This window comes from Suricata suricatta, chromosome 14 (genome assembly GCF_006229205.1).
Source record: "Suricata suricatta isolate VVHF042 chromosome 14, meerkat_22Aug2017_6uvM2_HiC, whole genome shotgun sequence".
NCBI lineage: Eukaryota > Metazoa > Chordata > Mammalia > Carnivora > Herpestidae > Suricata > Suricata suricatta.
Window position 1 is genome coordinate 67,319,833 of NC_043713.1, and position 18,619 is coordinate 67,338,451.

Here is an 18,619-nt window from a genome sequence, read left to right on the forward strand (position 1 = left end):
CCTGAAGCTTGCTTTGGATTCTGTGTCTCTCACTCTGCTCCTCTGCCATTCATGCCTGCTCTCTCGGTCTCTCATAAATAAATAAAAGTTAAAAAACAAACAAACCAAAACCCTCCAGTCCTGCAATGGCTTCCACTCCCCATGGCCTCCAAGGCCTCATGCCCTCTCTGCCAGGCTTGGAATCCACCTGCTCTTCTCCCCCCACCCCTGGCCGCACCCCCATTGTTCCCTCTGTTTGGAAAGTGGTTCTGCAGGCCCCCCACCCCCATCCCATGTGCTAACCTGATCACCCTTTGTTTCCCCTGGACAAATGTGTGAAGGCAGAGTCTCAGGGCTTTAGCCTCAGCTGAGATGCAGCAAGCAGAGGGCTCAGAGAACACCCCCACAGTGGCTTCCCTGCACCCTGTACCACCCCCCACCAGCAGGCCCCCTTTTGCAGTTCTTGCAGAAGTGCCTGTCACTGGGACTGACTGCTGAGAGTGGGGACCTCATCTCTCTTGGTCACTGTGGGTTCATGGAGTCTAGCACAGGTCTGCCACAGAATTAATCCTCAACATTTCCTGAAGGACCCAAGGAAATACCACCACCCATTGGTCCAAATGCTTGAGGAACTCCAAGTTCTTGTGCAGAGAAAGCTTCATCCCCTTGACCAGGAACATTGGCGAACGGATTTCCCCCCACAGGCATAGGGGAAAATGCAGGTGAGACAGAGCATTCTAGGGAGTCACAGCGCTATGAGGAAAATGTAGACATACCTACTGCTTCTGAAGGCAGAGCACACCCACACCCCAGAAACTCCTGTGTCTGAGATAAAGGGGAAGGTCCTGCCTGTCCTGCAAGGATTCCTCTTGCAGGCAGCCTGCCCTGAATTCCTCTGACTGGGATGCCCTAACATCCCACTTCCAGCACTCCCTGTTGGCACACCCATCTGGCCCTCCACTAAGAAAAAGCAGTGACAGCCTCCAGGAAAACGAACACACAAGCAGAGGGCCAGCTCCCTGGGGGCCAGCTCCAGACTTAATATTCCCGACAGGTCTGCAGCCCTGACAAGGCCTGGCGCCCACAGGACTGTAGGAGTCATTGCTGCTCCGGGTTTCTAACATGTGTGCATCAGCCTCATGCAGTGAGGTGGCCAGTCTGGGGAGCAGTTCGTGATTCTGCCAACCTGTGGCACTGAGGCCGGCACACAGGGTGTTCTCAAATGCTCTGGGGCATGACCACGCAGGGGTCAGGAACAGAGGCTCTGGTGCCACCACCGTGCATCAGTTTCAGACTCTCACTTGCCAGCTACGTGACCTTAGGCTCACCAGCCAGATTTCTCAACCTCCGAACACGAGTCACAACACCCTAAGGCTTCTGGCAGGATTTAGTGGGATGGGGGCTGTGCCATGTGCATGCATTCCACAGCACAGAAGTGTGCAGCTGCTGGCACTTCCCGTCTAGACTTCCTGTCTGCCGTGGGCCCCTTGAGCCCACACCCCGCTATCACCACCGTAGGTGTAGCTAGCACACCTGGAGAGGCCAGGGCAGGGCAGGTGCTGGCTCGCGGGTCACCAGTCATAGCAGAGATATCTCATTGCCCCTGAAGCCCAGCAGCATCCTGCTCCGGAAGAGACGGGTGGGGCTCTGGCTGGGAATGAAGTGGCAGACGCAGTGTTTGACTGGAGCCTGGCCACGTGAGTCCCCTCTAGAGCTTCCTTGCTGCTGGGGGCCTGGCCCACATCGCGCTCTCCTCAGTGCTGGGCCCACATGATGTTGCCTCCCAAGCTCAGCTCTCCTTCCTTCCCCTCGCCCCCATCTCTGCAAATGGCACCTCCCCCATCCCACTACTTGAGCCAGCATCCTTTCCTCCCTGCCAACCCCCACATCCTGCCAGTCCCACTGCCTGAGCTCTCCAGTGCAGTCTTTTGTCTCCACCCTCCAAGGTGTCCACCATCTCCAGGGTGCCATCAGACTCCTACCAGTCTCCTCACTGGGCACCTTGCTTCTGTTCTAACCCTCTGACCTGCCCCACACACAGGGGGCAATCTCTCTTAAGTGCAAATCTGTTTCATCTCTGCTTAAAACCTTCTAACGGCTCCACAGCTAGGACTGAGAGAAACCCTCAGAGCCCGGTGCTGCTGACCTTGCAGGTTTCTTCCCTCCTGAATCTCTAGTGTAGCCAGGAGTCTTGAGGAAGTCCCGCCCCTAGGTACCATGGGGCGTCCTCAGGTGGCACAATGGTGGGGAGGCACCACATTTAGTGGGCTGGGGTCAGAGATGCTGGACATGCTGCTGGGAGGACAACAGTCCCCTCGATGAGCAATTGTCCTGCATCCCTCGAGTACACTTTGCATGGTTTCAACATACCCTGGGATTGTTAGGAACCTAACTGTGGTGAAAATCAAAGAAAGCCTGTTCCTCGTGTTGTTTTACTGGACCTTTACTGGGAGTCAGTCACCACTTCAGGAACTGAGGGCACCCCTGGCCACATCGCTTACAGCACCCAAACTACAAAACACCTGACAACTTCATCAGATCTTCTGGGGCGTGTGGGCCCAAACCTTTATAACACTGAAATACGCAATTTGATTCTCTTCCCTGTATGTCTCCTTTATGAAGTGACAGCATCTTACTAATTCTGAAATGATACACATAGGGAGGTTGCACAAGTCCACGAATCTCCTTTAAACACAGGAAATAATGGATGCACTAGGTTCCGTCTTATCCAGTGATAAGCGGTGTTTGGCACGGAGAACCGCTGCTCCCACGAGCCGGGACTTCTGCCAGCTGTCTCTCCCTCACCACCAGGCCCCTCCACAGGCTGTTACCTCCACTTGGAGCCCTCTCTCCACTTGTGTCTGGCCAATTCTGCCTTGATCTACAGGCCTGAGCTCTAGCAACTCTACTCTGGGAGGTCTTCCCAGGCCCCCAGGCCCAACCTAGCATCTCTTCCCTGCGCTCCCACAGCCCCTAGCTGCCCTCAGCATCATGTTGGCAAACTGTTGTTCCTGGAGCCCATTCTTGTTGGCCCGAGCCGATTCCGTGGAACGGGCCATCTAAGGAACCCACATATCAGTCAGTGTCTTAATTCTCTCCTCCTGCCGTGGAAGAAGGCATGGTACTTACTGCTTTGGGTGCCACGTACGATCCTGACAATGTGCCCACACCACTGGTCAGGTCAAAGAGGTCACTCAGGCCACTACCCATGGATGCTCCTAGGTTGGCTGGGACTGCTGCCGCCGGGGGTGCCACAAAGTTGGGGCCCCCGATCTGGAAAGGAAGGGAAAGGGGTCAGAGGTGGGCACATCAGGGGCCCAGGCAGGAGTGGAGCTGCCTGGCACTTCAGAAAATAGGACAGGGCAGGAGGGGGCTGCAGGGCTGTTGTCACAGCAACTCTAGGTTGCAGAGGCAAGACAGGATGAGGGGGGTGGAGAAGAGAGGCTGTGTCCTCCCATGACCTGCAAGCCTCCAACTTTAGGGGTGACCTCTGAGAAAGGGCTGGGACGCTTGTAAACTAACCCGCAGCCCACAGATAAAAGGAGCACCCGAGACCACTGCTGTGAGGCTGTGCTCAGCAGACAGGAGCACACTCTCTAGGATGTCACAGAGGACCTGTGGGAACTGAGAGGGTGGGTGATCCTTGGGATGACAAGGCAATTTTGTCTTAGGGTAGTGAGGATGGGACACTGGATAGAAGGCCATGGTTCAGCAGGAGGAGGGACGGCTTTGACATCATCCACCCCTTGGGGTGCTGGGCCAGCACTCAGGAAGAGCAGGGACAAAGGCTTGGGGGCACAGGGTTGAACCGTACCCCTTCAGGCTCATCCCCCATCTCCAAGCAGAAGCAGGCAGGGTGAAGAGAACAGGCAGCCACATGCAGAGAGAAAAGCCAGGAAAGAAGACAGAGACAAGAGAGAGAAGGAAAGAGGGAAAAGATTAGTTACTGCTGCTCCACTGAGAGGAGTCTATGGCAAGACAGTAAGACGTCTGTGCCAGGCGTAAGAGGGGGCCCAGACCATCTCTATGAAGGGCACCACTGCCTGGGCTTCACCCCACCACTCAGTTCCTGTGCCATGACCTTTCCTACCCTTTCCCTTATGATGCCTTGGGGACCTGAGCCAGACATGGCCAAGTGACAGGGGCTCTGCTACCCTTTCCACCTGGCTCTACTAGCTGCCTGGAGAAGTCCAAAGGAGATACTTAGTCCAGTCTTACCACCCCCTTTCTACAGGGGAGGAAGGACTGTCCCCAACTGCTCATGGGCCTCCCAGGCCTGCCGGGCTGCTGCCCTAAACTGGTGCAGGGTGTGGGGCTAAGTGGACACCAGTCTGGCTCCTCCAGCTTTATTGGGCCCAGGTCTCTTGGGGCTCAGTGGCTTGGCAAGGGGCCAAGGCCCCTGGAAGCCACATACTGTGCACTCTTGGAGGAAAGATCACCTGAACTCTTTAAGCCTTGGTTTTCCTCCCCTATAAGTAGGGAGCTACACTGTCACCTTGGCACACAGGTGTGCCTGAGGTCCCTGGTTGGTGAATGGCATAGACAGGGCCTTCAACGATTGCTCCTCTGAAGATCATTATCAGTGTCATCCAGAAGGGGCCCCAGGACATACCAGGCTATCGAGGCCTCCACCAAGAAGGTCCACAGCTCCCATCTGTACCGAGGAGGTGGCCAGGGGTGGGCCGCTCACCGGGGGGCCAAGGTCCAGGTTGAGGAGGTCACCCAGCAGGTCGCCCTGGGTGGGGATGACATCTGGCTGCTCACCAGAGGGTGCTCCAGCAGGGGCCGTCTCGGGGCTCTCCGTGCTCTCGCTCCTATGAGGACACGGGAGGGACAGGGTCAGCGGGGTGGGCATTGGGCTGTCTCAGGGAGGTCAGAGGCTCAGGTTCCAGGATCGCCCCCTAGGACAGGGATCTGTCTCCTCACAGTCCCAGAATCGCTGTCTACAGGCCCCCTCCTATTCCCCCTTCCCAAAACTGATCCAGCTTTTTGGCTCTCCAAGAGATCCAGCTTCCTGGGGGTGAGCGAAGGGAAGGGCCCCTCTGTATTTCCACCACTTTGTGCACTCTAAAGACTGGATGCCGGCCCTGGAAACCTGGGTACCCAGACCAAACCAACCACCAGGGGGTGGCAGAGGAGGGTGAGAAGAACAGGGCTCTGGAATTAGAATTGGGCCTGAGCCTAGCTGTGATGGCTGTGGGACGCCGCACAGACTCTTATGCTCTCTGTGCCTAATGTCCTTGTCTGTTAAATGGGGACACCTCTTGGTGCTATTGTAATGATCATACTTAGTCCACACCTGGTATGGAGTAAGCATTCATTAAAAAGTCACTAGAACTGGAATTTTCCTCAGACTCAGGTCTTGCCAGGGGTTCCCACATCAAGCCCGAGTGCCCGCGCTAATGACTTGGAAAACCAGGTGAGGAGGCTCAGCCTGGAGTCTGGCCCACGTCACTCACGAGGCGGTGCGAGGTGGCAGGCTCTTGTGCACAACGCCCCGGCCCCCCTCCACAAAGGCGCTGGGAGGCTTGTGATAGACCGAAGCCAGTGTGCCTATGTAGCAGATGAGCTCGTCCAGCAGTGTGGGCTCAATGAGGTCCGTCTCTTCGGAGATGAGTGGCTTCTCAGCCAAAACCACCTCCTTGGCAGCCACGGGGTCTGTGGAGAGCAGACGCCAGTAGATGTAGCCACGGTCCCGCAAGTCCGGGTTATCAGAGTCCTGGGGGAGTGGGGTGGGTGATGAGAAACCTATTAAACTCAGAGCAGAATAACAAGCTGAGGGAAAGCAGGGACACCCTCCTAAAACCCCGATCCAGACATGGTCACTGTGCTGGCCAACGACAGTGAACCCGAGCAGTGCCGCAAACCTGTCCCTAAACATGGCCTGGCCCCTTGGTTTCCTACTCGAGCCCAGCATTAAAGATGCAATTCCCACTCCTGTCCCCACTTCCCACGCCCCCTTCAAAATCTGCCCTCCCCGTCCTCCTACAAGACCCTCTGGTTCTCCTGGACCTCCCTCTCCTCTTTGGTTTACAGTCTGGCTCCGCTTCAGCACCTGACCCCACTCCATCTTGATTTATTTGTGACTGAGCTCCCTGCACAGGGATTCTGGATTACTCTAGGGCCAACCCCTCAATGGTGCCAGTCTTAGGGGCAGGACCTTGGGACAAAGGTCTAGCTACTTGGACCAAAGCGCCCCCTGCAGAGTGAGACCTGCACTGGGCGCAGCAGGGAGGCTGAGGCACTGACCTGAGTGGCCAAGCTGAGGACCTGCTGCACCAACTCCTGGGTCTCTGTTGGCTTCTTCAGAAAGAGTTTCACAATGGCTGTCAGTAGCTGAAGCTGGACCTGCAGGAAGACAGAGAGGTAATAAGAAAGAGTAGCAAGGGCTTCATGTGGGGAACGGAAGGAAACCAAGTCAGGCCCTCAAAGAGAGAAAAGGGTATTTTTCAAAGGTCCTGAAAGCCGAGAGCAGCTATCCCAGGTTTGGAGTTGGCCACAGAAAACAGACTAAGCCAGGGGGTTGATTGTTGGTAGCGATGAGTAGCATAAACCTTGGCGTTACCACTCAGGAAGGAGGGGGCCACTACTATTTGGACAGTCCACCCCATGGTCCTGAAAGCCTGACAGGGTTCCCAAACTCACAGCATCTTAAAGGAACTCATGCAGTTTAAAAAGACAACGTGTGTACCTGGTGTACTTCTTTTTTTTTTTTTAATTTTTTTAATGTTTTATTTATTTTTGATACAGACAGAGACAGAGCATGAGAGGGGGAGGGGCAGAGAGAGAAGGAGACACAGAACCGGAAGCAGGCTCCAGGCTCTGAGCTAGCTGTCAGCACAGAGCCTGATGGGGGGCTCGAACCCACGAACGTGAGATCTGACCTGAGCTGAAGTCGGAGGTTTAACCGACTGAGCCACCCAGGCGCCCCTTTTTTTCTTTTTTTTTTTTTTGAGAGACAGAGAGACAGCATGAGCAGGGGAGGGTCAGAGAGAGAGGGAGACACAGAATCTGAAACAGACTCCAGGTTCTGTCAGCACAGAGCCCAACGCGGGGCTCGAACCCATGAACCGTGAGATCATGACCTGAGCTGAAGCCGAATCCTTAACAGACTGAGCCACCCAGGCGCCCCTAGCTGGTGTACTTCTTAAAAGGGCCACCTGTCAATAAGCAGAGATGGTGCCAGGGGCACCCTGGGGACAGGGCCAGCAGGGCCCACAGAGCCAGCCTGTCATTGAGGAGCTGGGCTTCCACCAGAAGGTGGGAACCTCTCTTGCCCAGCCCTCTCTCGGCACTCCTTTCTCACCAAGCTGCTGCCCTCACCTGATCATGCCCCCTGCTGCCCTCAGCCTGGCCAACATCTTATTACCCCTCAGAGCTCATGCTGCCTGCACCCCCTCACTGGCATTGCCCTACAGTATTAGAAATGCTTTCCAGCCACCAGGTTGTCCTGTGGAGACAGGCCTTTGAGGGCAGAGATCATGCCTGTTATAACTGTATCCCTGGTTATTGCTTGATCTAGTGCCCAGTGCATTTAAGAAAAACCTGCCGACTCAAAAAACATCTCTGAAAGAACAATTCTCTGCACATAGTCCTTTCTTGGCCACGTCTCCTTTTTGCCAGTCCTGGGACAAGAGGAAGCCTGAGGCTCTGGAGCCAGGGCTGTGTCAGGGGCGGCCTGTGGCAGGAGGGTGGGAACAGGGCTGACAGCACCTTCTGGGCCAGGTCAACAGGAGGCAGAAATCCTAGCACACAGAGCGGGCTGATAGCAGGAGGCAGGATGGAGGGGATACAGTCCATTTTTGGAATCAGGCAATCCAGAGTCCATGCGATTTGGTTACACATGGGCAATGGCAGAGGAGCAGTGGGCTGGCTGTTGCCAAGGTAGGAGGCAGCCCAAGGAACTGGCTTCCAGGACCCGGCTACAGTCCCTGGACAGGTAGTCCAGGGGAAACCATTTATCCTCAGTTGGTGAGGGGAGGGGTGTTTTGCTTCAAGGGGTTCTTATGAGCTCTGCAAATGGCAATTTATCACAGCTGACTTCGAAGCTAGAGTTACATCACATCTCATTTGAACAGGACTCTGAACAAGTCACGTAACTTCTGAGTCTGCTTCCTTATCAATAGTGTGGATTTAAATACCTCACAGGGTTATTGGAAGAGTCAATGAGACAAGAAATGTAACGAACTGGGGTGCCTGGGTGGCTCAGTTGCTTAAGCATCTGGCTCTTGATTTCAGCTCAGGTCATGATCTCACAGTTCTATGAGATTAAGCATCATAGTGGGCTCAGTGCTGACAGCGCAGAGTCTGCTTGGGATTCTCTCCCTCTCTCTCTGCCTCTCCCCAGCTGGTACTCTCTCTTTCTCAAAATAAATAAATAAAAAAGCAGACAAACATTAAAAAAAGAAAGAAATGTAAAGAACCTATCAGGGATTCTGCACAATACACAATAGCTGTCACTGTGGTCATTGGTATCCCCACAGCCAGCAGACAGGGATTCTTTTTTTTTTTTTTAATTTTCTTAATGTTTATTTATTCCTTTTTTTAAATTTTTTTTTAATGTTTTATTTATTTTTGATACAGAGAGTGACAGAGCATGAGACGGGGAGGGGCAGAGAGAGAAGGAGACACAGAACCAGACGCAGGCTCCAGGCTCTGAGCTGTTAGCACAGAGCCTGATGCAGGGCTTGAACCCACGAACGTGAGATCTGACCTGAGCCGAAGTCGGAGGCTTAACCGACTGAGCCACCCAGGCGCCCCAATGTTTATTTATTCTTGACAGAGACAGAGCGCAAGTGGGAGAGGGGCACAGAGAGAGGGAGATGCAGAATCTGAAGCAAGCTCTAGGCTCCGAATTGTCAGCACAGAGTATGACGTGGGGCTCAAACTCCTGACTGAACTGTGAGATCACGACCTGAGCCGAAGTCGGACGCTCAACCGACTGAGCCACCCAGGTGCCCCAGCAAACAGGGATTCTTATCAAGTTCTCCTCAATTCAGGTCAGCTGGCTGCCTGGAATTACTCATCACTGTTGGGTCGGCTATGCTGCCTGGGAACTCTGGCCACTAGCCCAACTCTTCCCACCCCCTCACCAACACACAACATCCCTCATGTTAGCACACATGTTCACGGCAACCCTCCTGCAACGATGCCCCTGCCATCCAGACAGGGCAAGGCACAGGCTGGACTGACATACCACCTCAGTCAAGACTTTCTGAGCTCCAGGTCCATGAGTGGAAAGGCCTGGGAGCCCAGGAGAAGGGGACTCAAAGAGATAATCTAAAGTAAGTTTCCAAGCTGCAACGCACTTAGCAAGTATTCTTGTAAAAGTTCTGAATGGTGCTGTGAACCCAGGAGGCAAAGGGAGCTAGCCACTTAATTAAAACCACCACCACCATCACCATCATCCAGCTACTATTTGCGAGCACTGGAGTGGCCAGTTTACACACCTCATCCAATAAGCTTTGCAGGAACCCTGCGCTGGAGACAAAGAAACAGGCTTGGCAAGTTTAACTTGCTGCAGGGCACCCAGCAGGGGAGGAGCCTGGATTTCCTTGAGCGAGGCTCTGACCCAGCTTTTCCTTGGCCCAACTTTTCCTTGTCTGACTTCTCTAATCCTGGGCTCTTCAGCTGGCTTTGCCGGGAGGAAGCAGCTACAAAAGATTTCCTCTACTCTACAGGCAGAAACACCCCCCAGAGGACATCCTCTGCAGTAATCAATCCCAGGCAGGACTCGGCTGCAGGGGCACAAGTGATCCCAAACCACGCTCTGCTTCTCTCAGAGATAAGCGAGTGAGGGGGCAGGTGTGAAAGTGAAAGCAAGCCCGGGGCAGGCTGGCAGCCGCCTTGGCAGGTGGCAGTGGGAGCGGGTGATGGCAGGAGTTAGTACTATTATTTTGTGATGGACATCTGTTGTTTTTGCCCACCCAGCATCTAGTCTGTCTTCTGCTACCAGAAATGCTGGCTTTCCTTCAAGAAAATCACCCTCTTCTCTGCCCCGTCCAATCCCCAGAGACTGCGACAAATGTCCAACATAGTCACTTGGAATCATGGCGGCTGGCTCAGGAGAATGCAAACAGGCCAGGACTGTTGGTGGAACTACTGAGGGGAAGGGAGTTAGGGGAGTTGCTAAGCTGTAAGGACACAGCCTGGACCAACTGACCTCATGTAGGCCCCGCTCGTGGGAGCCTTCCTGAGGGAGAAGCCACCCCAGGGAGACAGAGACAGCCTGATGCCACCATCTGGGCACCCTCACCCAAGCATGCTGGAAGAGAGCACACTCCTGGAACTTGGCAGCGACAGGAACCGGCAGGTCCCCTTTGTTGCCTGCACCAATTTGCTTTCAAACCAGTTCTGACCAACACCAATACTATCATTCATGAGTATGGAATGATACATGTGCCCACCCATATGAGGGACCTTACACAAAGCATCTCATTTAACTTTCAGAGTGACAGGATGAGAGAAAGTCTTATGGTCTTTCTGAGTCTGAGTTAGAATTAGCATAAAGCCACCAAGCCAGGAAGGGGCAGAAGAGGGGTTTGGACTCTGGGGTCTCCTATTGCAAGGCTCATGCTCTGACCCAATAGGTTACACTTCCCAGTTGGACAGTAAAGATTTTTTGTGCTTACAAACATGTTTTAGAAGCCCGCTTGCATGAGCAGACAGTGCCTGGTTCACAGAAAATGGAATACAATATGAAAAGATGCTCAACCCTACTCAGAACAGAAATGCAACAAAACCAACCAAGGTACACTGTGTTGTTTATCAACCAAGGTACACTTTCGATTGGCAAAAATTGTTTGAGGATGTACTGGGCTAGCAAAAAGGTAAGGGGGCTGTGCCACCTCTGAGATTGGAATGTGAACCAGAATGCTCTCTACACCAAGGGAAATGTGGAACAGCTACTCACATCACCACTGCACAGGCCCTTTTACCAGAAAGAATTTATCCAAGGGGGCGTCTGCGTGGCTCAGTTGGTTACGTATTCGACTTTGGATCAGGTCATGATCTCACGGCTCATGGGTTCAAGTCCTGCGTTGGACTCCGTGTTGACAGCTCAGAGCCTAGATTCTGCGTCTCCTTCTCTCTCTGCCCCTTCCCTGCTCACACTTTGTTCCTCTCTCAAAAATATATAAACATTAAGAAAAAAAAAAGAATTTATCTAAGGATTTATCCCCCAGCTAGACTTGCAGATGTGTCCTACACAGGTTATTCACAGCAGTATTGATTTAAGAGCAGATGACAGACACCTTCATATCTATCTGGGGAGCCTGGTTAAATAAACATGGCAGTAAGCAGCTGCAGCTGCAGTTCCTTAAATTAGTAACAGTAGGGTATCTGGATACATTTTTAAGGGAAAAAGGCAAGGTGTTATACAAAGCAGGGTCCAGGCTCTGAGCTGTCAGCATAGAGCCTGACATGGGGCTCAAACTCACAAACTGTGAGATCATGACCTGAGCCAACGTCGGATGGATGCTTAACCGACTGAGCTACCCAGGTGCACCTTATTTATTTTTAAAGATTATGTATTCATTTTGAGAAAGAGAGAGAGAGAAGGAGAGAGCATGTGGGAAGAGTAGAGAGAGAGAGAGAGAGAGAGAGAGAATCCCAAGCAGGCTCTGCATTGTCAAGAGACAACAGAGCCAGTCAGGTGCCCCATGATAGTGTCTAAAAATAAATGAGAGGCAATTATGCACAGTTGAGCCTCATTATTCATATTTCAAATTTGCCTATTTCCTAAAATGTACTTGTAACCCAAAGTCAATGTCTGGGGGGCTTTCATGACCTTGCACAGCAAAGTGAAGAGCAGTGGAGAGTTCAAGTTGCCTGAGGTACATACTTGCAGCTGAGTCAAAGGAAGTCATACTCTGCCTTGTTCCCGCTCTCCTACCGTATATAAGTGGCTTTTTCACAATCTTAGTACCACATCTGTCACATTTTCTTGGGTTTTTTTTTTTTATGATTTCATTGTTTAAATGGTCCCCAAGTGTAACGCTGATGTGCTGTCTAGTGTTTCCAAGTGCAAGGAGGCTGTGATGTGCCTTATGGAGAAAATATGTATGTTAGTTAGGCTTCGTGCAGGTGTGAGTTAGATAGAGTACTGGTGGACATGAGTTCAATGTGAATGAATCAAGAATATATATTAAAGTGTCCCTAGAAAGAAACACACAAAAAATAAGATTATGTATTGACTGATGAAACTGTTGTAATCAGAGGCTTGTAGGAACTCAGCTCTATACTTCTCTTAGAAACAGTGGGTTCAGTACTCGCTAATTCAGTGTTTGCAGTGACTTTAGAGAACATAAGTACCATGAATAATAAGAAACAACTACATGTATATGTTTACTTGTACGTAGGGATGTGTATTCCTATACTATCTTTAGAAGTATCCCCCAAGAAACCAATAAATGACACTGATGATCTCTATGAGGAGAACTGGGTTGTCAGGGTGCCTGACTTCAGCTCAGGTCATGATCTCATGGTCTGTGGGTCTGTGGGTTGGAGCCCTTCGTCGGGCTCTGTGCTGACAACTCAACGCCTGAAGCCTGCTTTGGATTCTATGTCTCCCTCTCTCTCTGCCTCTCCCCAGCTTGTGCTTTCTCTCTCTCAATAATAAATAAATAAACTTAAAAAAATTATTAAAAAAACATTGGGTCATCCATCAGGAAAGTGGTAGAAGACTTTTCACTATATATCTGTTCGTATTTTTTCAATTTTGAACCAGGGCAAAGTTATTACTTATCCAAAGATAGATATGAAATGAAACCCAGAAGCTTGTGCCTTCAGCGCACACCATTAGTCTGTCCTCACTGTACCCGCTTAGGTACTGCAGAGTGAAAGGGAAAGGGGACACACCTGTCAGCCCTACATCCCTTGCCGGTCCACACTGTCAATGCTGTATTATGAAGGGCAGGGCCCTGAGGCCTGTTGGCTGAGGGGAGGGTTTGAGGGCAGGATGGCCTGTAGTGGTGCCAAGCCGCCAGTCGTGACCCACCCCTGGCCCAAGTCACCACACTGGACAGCTCACCTGAGTGCTCTCGTCGTGGAAGCCCTCTAGGAAGCTCTCCAGCAGCTCGTCAGCGTTGTCGATTCGCTCAGCATACTCGCCTACAATCCAAATCATGGCAGCCCGGGCCTCAGGCTCATCCAGGGAGTCCAGGTTCTCACACAGCGTGGCGATGACACTCTCGTACCTAAAAGATGGGCACACAGCCAGCATATGAGCAATAAAGGAACCCGGGTAACCCATGGGAGGCCCAGCAGGGGCCAAGAGACACAGGAAGCTGTTCCACAAGACTCTGAGAGGGTGGTGAGCAATGGGATTTGAGTTTATGTGTTACATTCTAGTGCTTATTTTGGTGTGGGGAGCAGAGGAGGAGAAGTAAGAAAAAAAAACAACGGCTTTCTTTTGAGAATGCCATTTATGGCAGAGAAATAAGGAAGAGGGGAGAGGCTCCTTCTTGCTTTTCCTCCCCGCCACCCCTGTCCCCAGCAAGAGCCACATCTCTCCCACACTGGGAAGGGTGGGCACGTACTTATTGGGGTACTTGCGGAAGATGTCCTTGATGACCACGATGGCTTCCTGGACCACGTAGTTGACCTTGGTCTGGATGAGATCCAGCAGCGTGCTCACACAGCGCTCTGCAGATTGCTGTGGGGAGAGGAATTTGGGCGAGGCCCTTGCACCCACTTCCAACAGAACCTCTGATGACCATGCCTTGGCCAAGGGCTCAGTCATACCTTGCCCCCTTCCCTGCCACAGCAGGAAAACAGGAGAACATGCTCCCCAGATAACAAGTGGGAGAATGCATACAAAATGACAGCCCGGGGATGTCAGGGACAGAGAGACAGAATTAGACTGAGAAGGCCGGCAGAGCTCCTGAGAGTGGGGAGGGTATTTGCAGGGCCTCCAGGCCAAGCCTTGAGGGCAGAATGACTGTGCTCTAGGCTGATACCACCCCTCTTCTACTGGTTTCTCAAAATGGGCTCCTATGACTCTATTTGAAAGTCTCTATTTGAATCCCACCCCCACCCCTTATTCCAATACGCTGCACTAGAGCCACAGAGCCCACGGTTACAGATGGGTGTGTTCATCTGCAACAACCTGAAGGCCTAAAAGCAATTACAGAGAGGAGCCTAATCAGATCCGCCCCCCTGGGGCCTCCAGGGGTGACCCTCAGGCCTTCTTGGACCATGAGCAGCTGGTGGATTCTGCTACAATCAGACTGCTTTCGGGGCACCTGTGTGGCTCAGTCGATTGAGTGTCCAACTTTGGCTCAGGTCATGATCTCACGGTTCGTGGGTTCGAGCCCCGCATTAGGCTTTGTGCTGACAGCTAGCTCAGAGCCTGGAGCCCGTCTTCAGATTCTGTGCCTCCCTCTCTCTCTGACCCTCCCCTGTTCATGCTCTCTCTCTCTCTCTCTCTCTCAAAAATAAATAAAACATTGAAAAAAAAATAGACTGCTTTCCTGGTTCCAGCTTCCTCCCCCTCCCTCTCCCCAACCTGAGGACAGAGTCCCAGAGCCTCACCTCCACTTTGATGGCACAGCGGCCGATGGCTCGCACAGCCTTCCGTACAAAGTCCACATCCACCTCTGTTGCATACTCTTTCAGCTCTGCCAGAACCTGTGGCCCGAACAGAGAGGACAGGGTTGGGGGAGGGGATGGAGAATCTAGCAGGGTAACCAGCACCCCGGACAATGCGTATGCACAGACCCCAGAAGGATGATAGTCTGTCTCCTACTTGAGATGGAAGAGCCAAGGGAAGGAGAGAGCTGTCAGGTGGCCCAGGAGGAAAGCAGGGAAGAACTAGTTGGCAGGGCTGGATGACCCTTGTTAGCCTGATCTAGCCAACATGGCCACCTAAATACCACTTTTCTATGGATAGATGATAAGTAACAGGGAGCACAAATGCCTTAATCAAAAAAATATCAGTAAGAGTTGTTGACTGCTTGCTTCTGGAGCCCTGTGCTAACACTCTTCATGAGATGGACTGTTAATGGTGAGACAAGGCAGCCTGCTCCGAGACCACAGCTTGGTGGTGGTGTTCCTGTCCAATACCAAAGCTCACGTCCCTGCTGCGGCCCTCTGCTGACCTGGGCGATGTTGGCCTGGGAGGCCAGACGGATCATGATGTCCAGCTTCTCCAGCTTCACGTAGATGGGGTCATTGTACTTCACAAAGAAGACCTTCATTTCGTGCTTCAGGATCTCGGGCCTGGTGGCAAGACAAGATTATCCAAAGAGCAAAAAGCAAGGCGTAAGTCCTATGAGAAAACCCCTTCCATGTTTACTGGGGCATTTCTGGGGTCTGAGGTAGATCCTGATATCTGTGACGGCAGTCATTGCCATGGCTGCACATTCCTGGGCGAGGGTCTACTGACTGGCCTGAAGGTTCTGACTGGCCATTTATGACCAACCATATCCTAGGAAGGGAAGAGGGAATACAAGCAAGAGACAGTTCATATTTGAGACGGAGCAGGCACCAGGTGACACGTGTGGCAATCAGACCTCATGCCCATCCTAGCTTGTGACCTCAGGCCTCTGTTTCCCCACTCATGAATCAAAATGACACTATATAGGAAGCGTTACCATTGCAGGCCTCAGTCTCCAGTCCTAGGAAGGCCTGGTGTCTGGAATTCAGTTTTCGGGAGTGTTCTCAGTGTTCCCTAAATGATAAAGGTGGCTAACTGCCTAGACTGTTTGTAGAAATAATATGATTTATGCTGAATATCTGCTTTCCTTCTAGGAGTCTGACATTTTGATAGGTGCCTATGTGACCAGCCCCCAGTAAAAAAACTAGGGCGCTGAGTCTCTACTCAGCATCCCTGGGCAGAAAAATTACACACAAGTTGCTGCAGTTTTTGTTGCTGGGGGAAGAGTGTGCTCTGTGTGACCCTCGCTGTACACGGATTCCTCCAGACTCCACCTATGTATCCTTCCAATGTCCACACTAAATTTGAGCTGTGAGAACAACTATATGCTGACGCCCATGAATCCTTCTAGTGAATCTCTGAGCATGGGGTTGGTCCCAGGGACCCCGATAGCCACCTACAGGGTGAGAGAGAGACAGGAAGCATCTAGCATGATCGATCCCAGCCTCTGACGAGGCACTTGTTATGCAGGAGCTGTCACCAGTGTTACTGCCCCTCCCTCAACTGGTACCACCCAACTCGTTTTCCTTAGATGAGGGAACCTGAAAGGTGCAGGGGCTTGCACCAGGTCACATGCCTAGTGCTGGTCAGGGTGGGAGAGTGAGTCACCACCCCAACTCTTATGCCCTTTCCAGCAGAAGAAAGGAAGGAAAAAGCAGGAGGGGAGAAGACACAGCAGACAGGAAGGAGGGACCCTATGCAGGGAGTGCTCAGTGCTGCTGTACAAGCCGCAGGGAGGTCCTTGCAAAGCAAGGAGCCTTTGTCGAGCCTGGTGGGGAAGACAGGAGCCCAAGCTGGGCGAAAGGAAGACTGATTTCTGCAATCAGGACTTGGCGAAAGCTGCCCAGCCATGTTGGGACTGGGCCAGGTGGTGCCTGGGCAACACGGTCGACTTAAGAGATTTGCCACGTTAAATATAGCACAGCCCTTCATGCTGATCAGGACATACAGGGCGCTGCACCTCAGTAAATCCCACACCCCAACTATGAATAAATCACCAGTCTCATGGCTCTGTGGAGGCACTTACGAAATTTTCCCAAATTTGCCTCCCAAACCTTCACAATAGTCACAATTCCACTGCTATCTCTAGGCCCCCAAGAGTGTCCTAAGAATCAGAATGACGCTTCAAGGACAGAGAGATGTGCTATCGTCCAAGAAACAATGTCCACAAGAGGCCCTTGTTCTCCACGTAGCCCTGCTCCCAGCAAGGAGGCCGCCGGAACACAAGGACGCTCATGAGTTAGTTGCTGAGAGAGCCATTTGACCAAAAAGGCTGGGACTCTGTTCTCTGGATTGTTCCAGGGAACCCCTCTTATTCTGGGCCCCTCAGACCTGCACTGCTAGGTGTTTTCCAGCACCACCCACCCTGGGTATCAGGCCCTTTTCCTTAGAAGCAGGGGCTTACAGCTGTGACTGTTCCCATGGGGGGAACAGAAATGGTCTTTTGAGTGACTTTTGCATCCCCCTCCTCAGCCCCAAGGCCGATGCAAAGTACGCAGCACCTCACCACTTTAGAGTCCTCCAAAGACTTCAGAGAATTTGGCTAAAGCTACAGACTCTGGGAAAACACACACACACAAAGAATCTTACACCGTTTCAGGAGGGTTCTGTGGACTATGGGGCTATCCCTGGTCCGTGGTTAAGAAGCACCACACTGCTCTTTACCTGACCTGCTACCTGATTAGGTGATGCCACAGTTTCTCATGCTCAGCACTACTGGCATTCTGGGAATGAGAGTTCTCCAAGCGGTGGAGGTGTCCTGTGTGCTATACAACGCTGAGCAGCATCCTTGGCCTCCAACCACTAGGTGCCAGTAGCACCTCCCAAAGCGTGACAACCAAAAATGTCCCAGACAATTCTAAATGTCTCTTGGGGAACAAAGCTGCCTGAGGCTAAGGACTCTGGGTTAAGCTATTGAGACTTCCTGCACGGTGATAGGACAGTGTCCCTTTAGTGTCTTGTTCCCAGCAGGAGATGCCCCCCGGCCCCGAGAGCACACGGCACGTGTGCAACAGCCTGGGTACCTTTTCTGCACGATGAGGTTGATATTGCGCAGGGCCACGTACTGCAGCTCAGGCTCGGCCGACAGCAGCGTGACCAGGGGTGGGGCCAGCTTCTTGAGCAGCGTGCCATAGTAGTCCAGGTCCTTGGACAACATCTCCATGAACTTCATTAGCACCTTCACAGCAGACAGCACCACAGCAGAGTTGGCGTGGGAGAGCCTGGGGGTGACCCGCTCACAGATACTGGGGTCCATTCCAAGGGGGAACAACCAGGAGAGACAGACAAGGGAAACACCCTGTTTTTAGTTATTGAGGGAGTATGTTTTCTGTAGGAGGATCAAGATCCTGCTTCTGGTGCTTGCTAATTGGCCCCAACAGGTTAAAGCCACGCAGAGTCTCAGTTTCCTCATCTAGAAAACGGAGGTGAGGGTACCAACTTCACAGGGTTGCTAAGGGCTAATAAGATAAATCACATAAAGCACCAAGCACAGTGCGTGGTAGTTAATAAATAGTGGGTAACCATCAAGTCCCTCCCTTCCTTTGCTGCAGGGGCATTCAAAAGGGTCAAGGTATCATGTGGGTTAAGACCAAAGGTCAGGGGACACCCAGGCAGGTGACCTGCATGACTTCTTCCACCTTCTAAGCCGGTGTTTCCTTACCTGTAAAATGTGGACAATGATGGGGCAGCTTCCAGAGAGGTGCGTTAAGGATCATCTAATGCATCAGAAGCGCCCAGCAGAGCCCCAGCCTCCCAGAAAGAATCCAACAAATGATGACTCTGGTACTATCCACCTCCTTTACTCAGCCCAAGGTGACTGGGGTCTCTGTCAGCAACCAGATCAGGCGCTGGCTTCTGTTCTGTCTGTATCATCCTGAGCAGGGAGCTGACTGCCTGGCTCTGGCCTCCCTTGAGATGTGTCTGAGGATGGTCTGCGGGGCAGAGCCCTGGCAGAGGGCCCAGGAGAGCTCTGAGGCCCAGTTC

The 18,619-nt window shown here is 52.3% G+C and overlaps 1 protein-coding gene across 5 annotated transcripts in view; it reads right to left on the reverse strand.

Moving 5' to 3' along the window:
• The window catches only part of AP1B1 (adaptor related protein complex 1 subunit beta 1), a 54,723-nt gene that overhangs the window by 8,466 nt on the left and 27,638 nt on the right, over nucleotides 1–18,619 (reverse strand). For 3 of the 5 annotated variants that reach the window (XM_029921503.1, XM_029921501.1, XM_029921502.1), the window contains exons 7-16: nucleotides 17,659–17,880; nucleotides 15,078–15,198; nucleotides 14,512–14,607; nucleotides 13,518–13,633; nucleotides 13,010–13,175; nucleotides 6,229–6,327; nucleotides 5,439–5,698; nucleotides 4,592–4,793; nucleotides 3,794–3,814; nucleotides 3,109–3,252 (exon numbers count right to left, since the gene is read on the reverse strand). In XM_029921503.1, coding sequence (XP_029777363.1) covers nucleotides 3,109–3,252; nucleotides 3,794–3,814; nucleotides 4,592–4,793; nucleotides 5,439–5,698; nucleotides 6,229–6,327; nucleotides 13,010–13,175; nucleotides 13,518–13,633; nucleotides 14,512–14,607; nucleotides 15,078–15,198; nucleotides 17,659–17,880 — 1,447 coding nt within the window. The remainder of the gene's footprint in view (nucleotides 1–3,108; nucleotides 3,253–3,793; nucleotides 3,815–4,591; nucleotides 4,794–5,438; nucleotides 5,699–6,228; nucleotides 6,328–13,009; nucleotides 13,176–13,517; nucleotides 13,634–14,511; nucleotides 14,608–15,077; nucleotides 15,199–17,658; nucleotides 17,881–18,619) is intronic. The other 2 variants (XM_029921505.1, XM_029921504.1) reach the window with 1 other exon arrangement.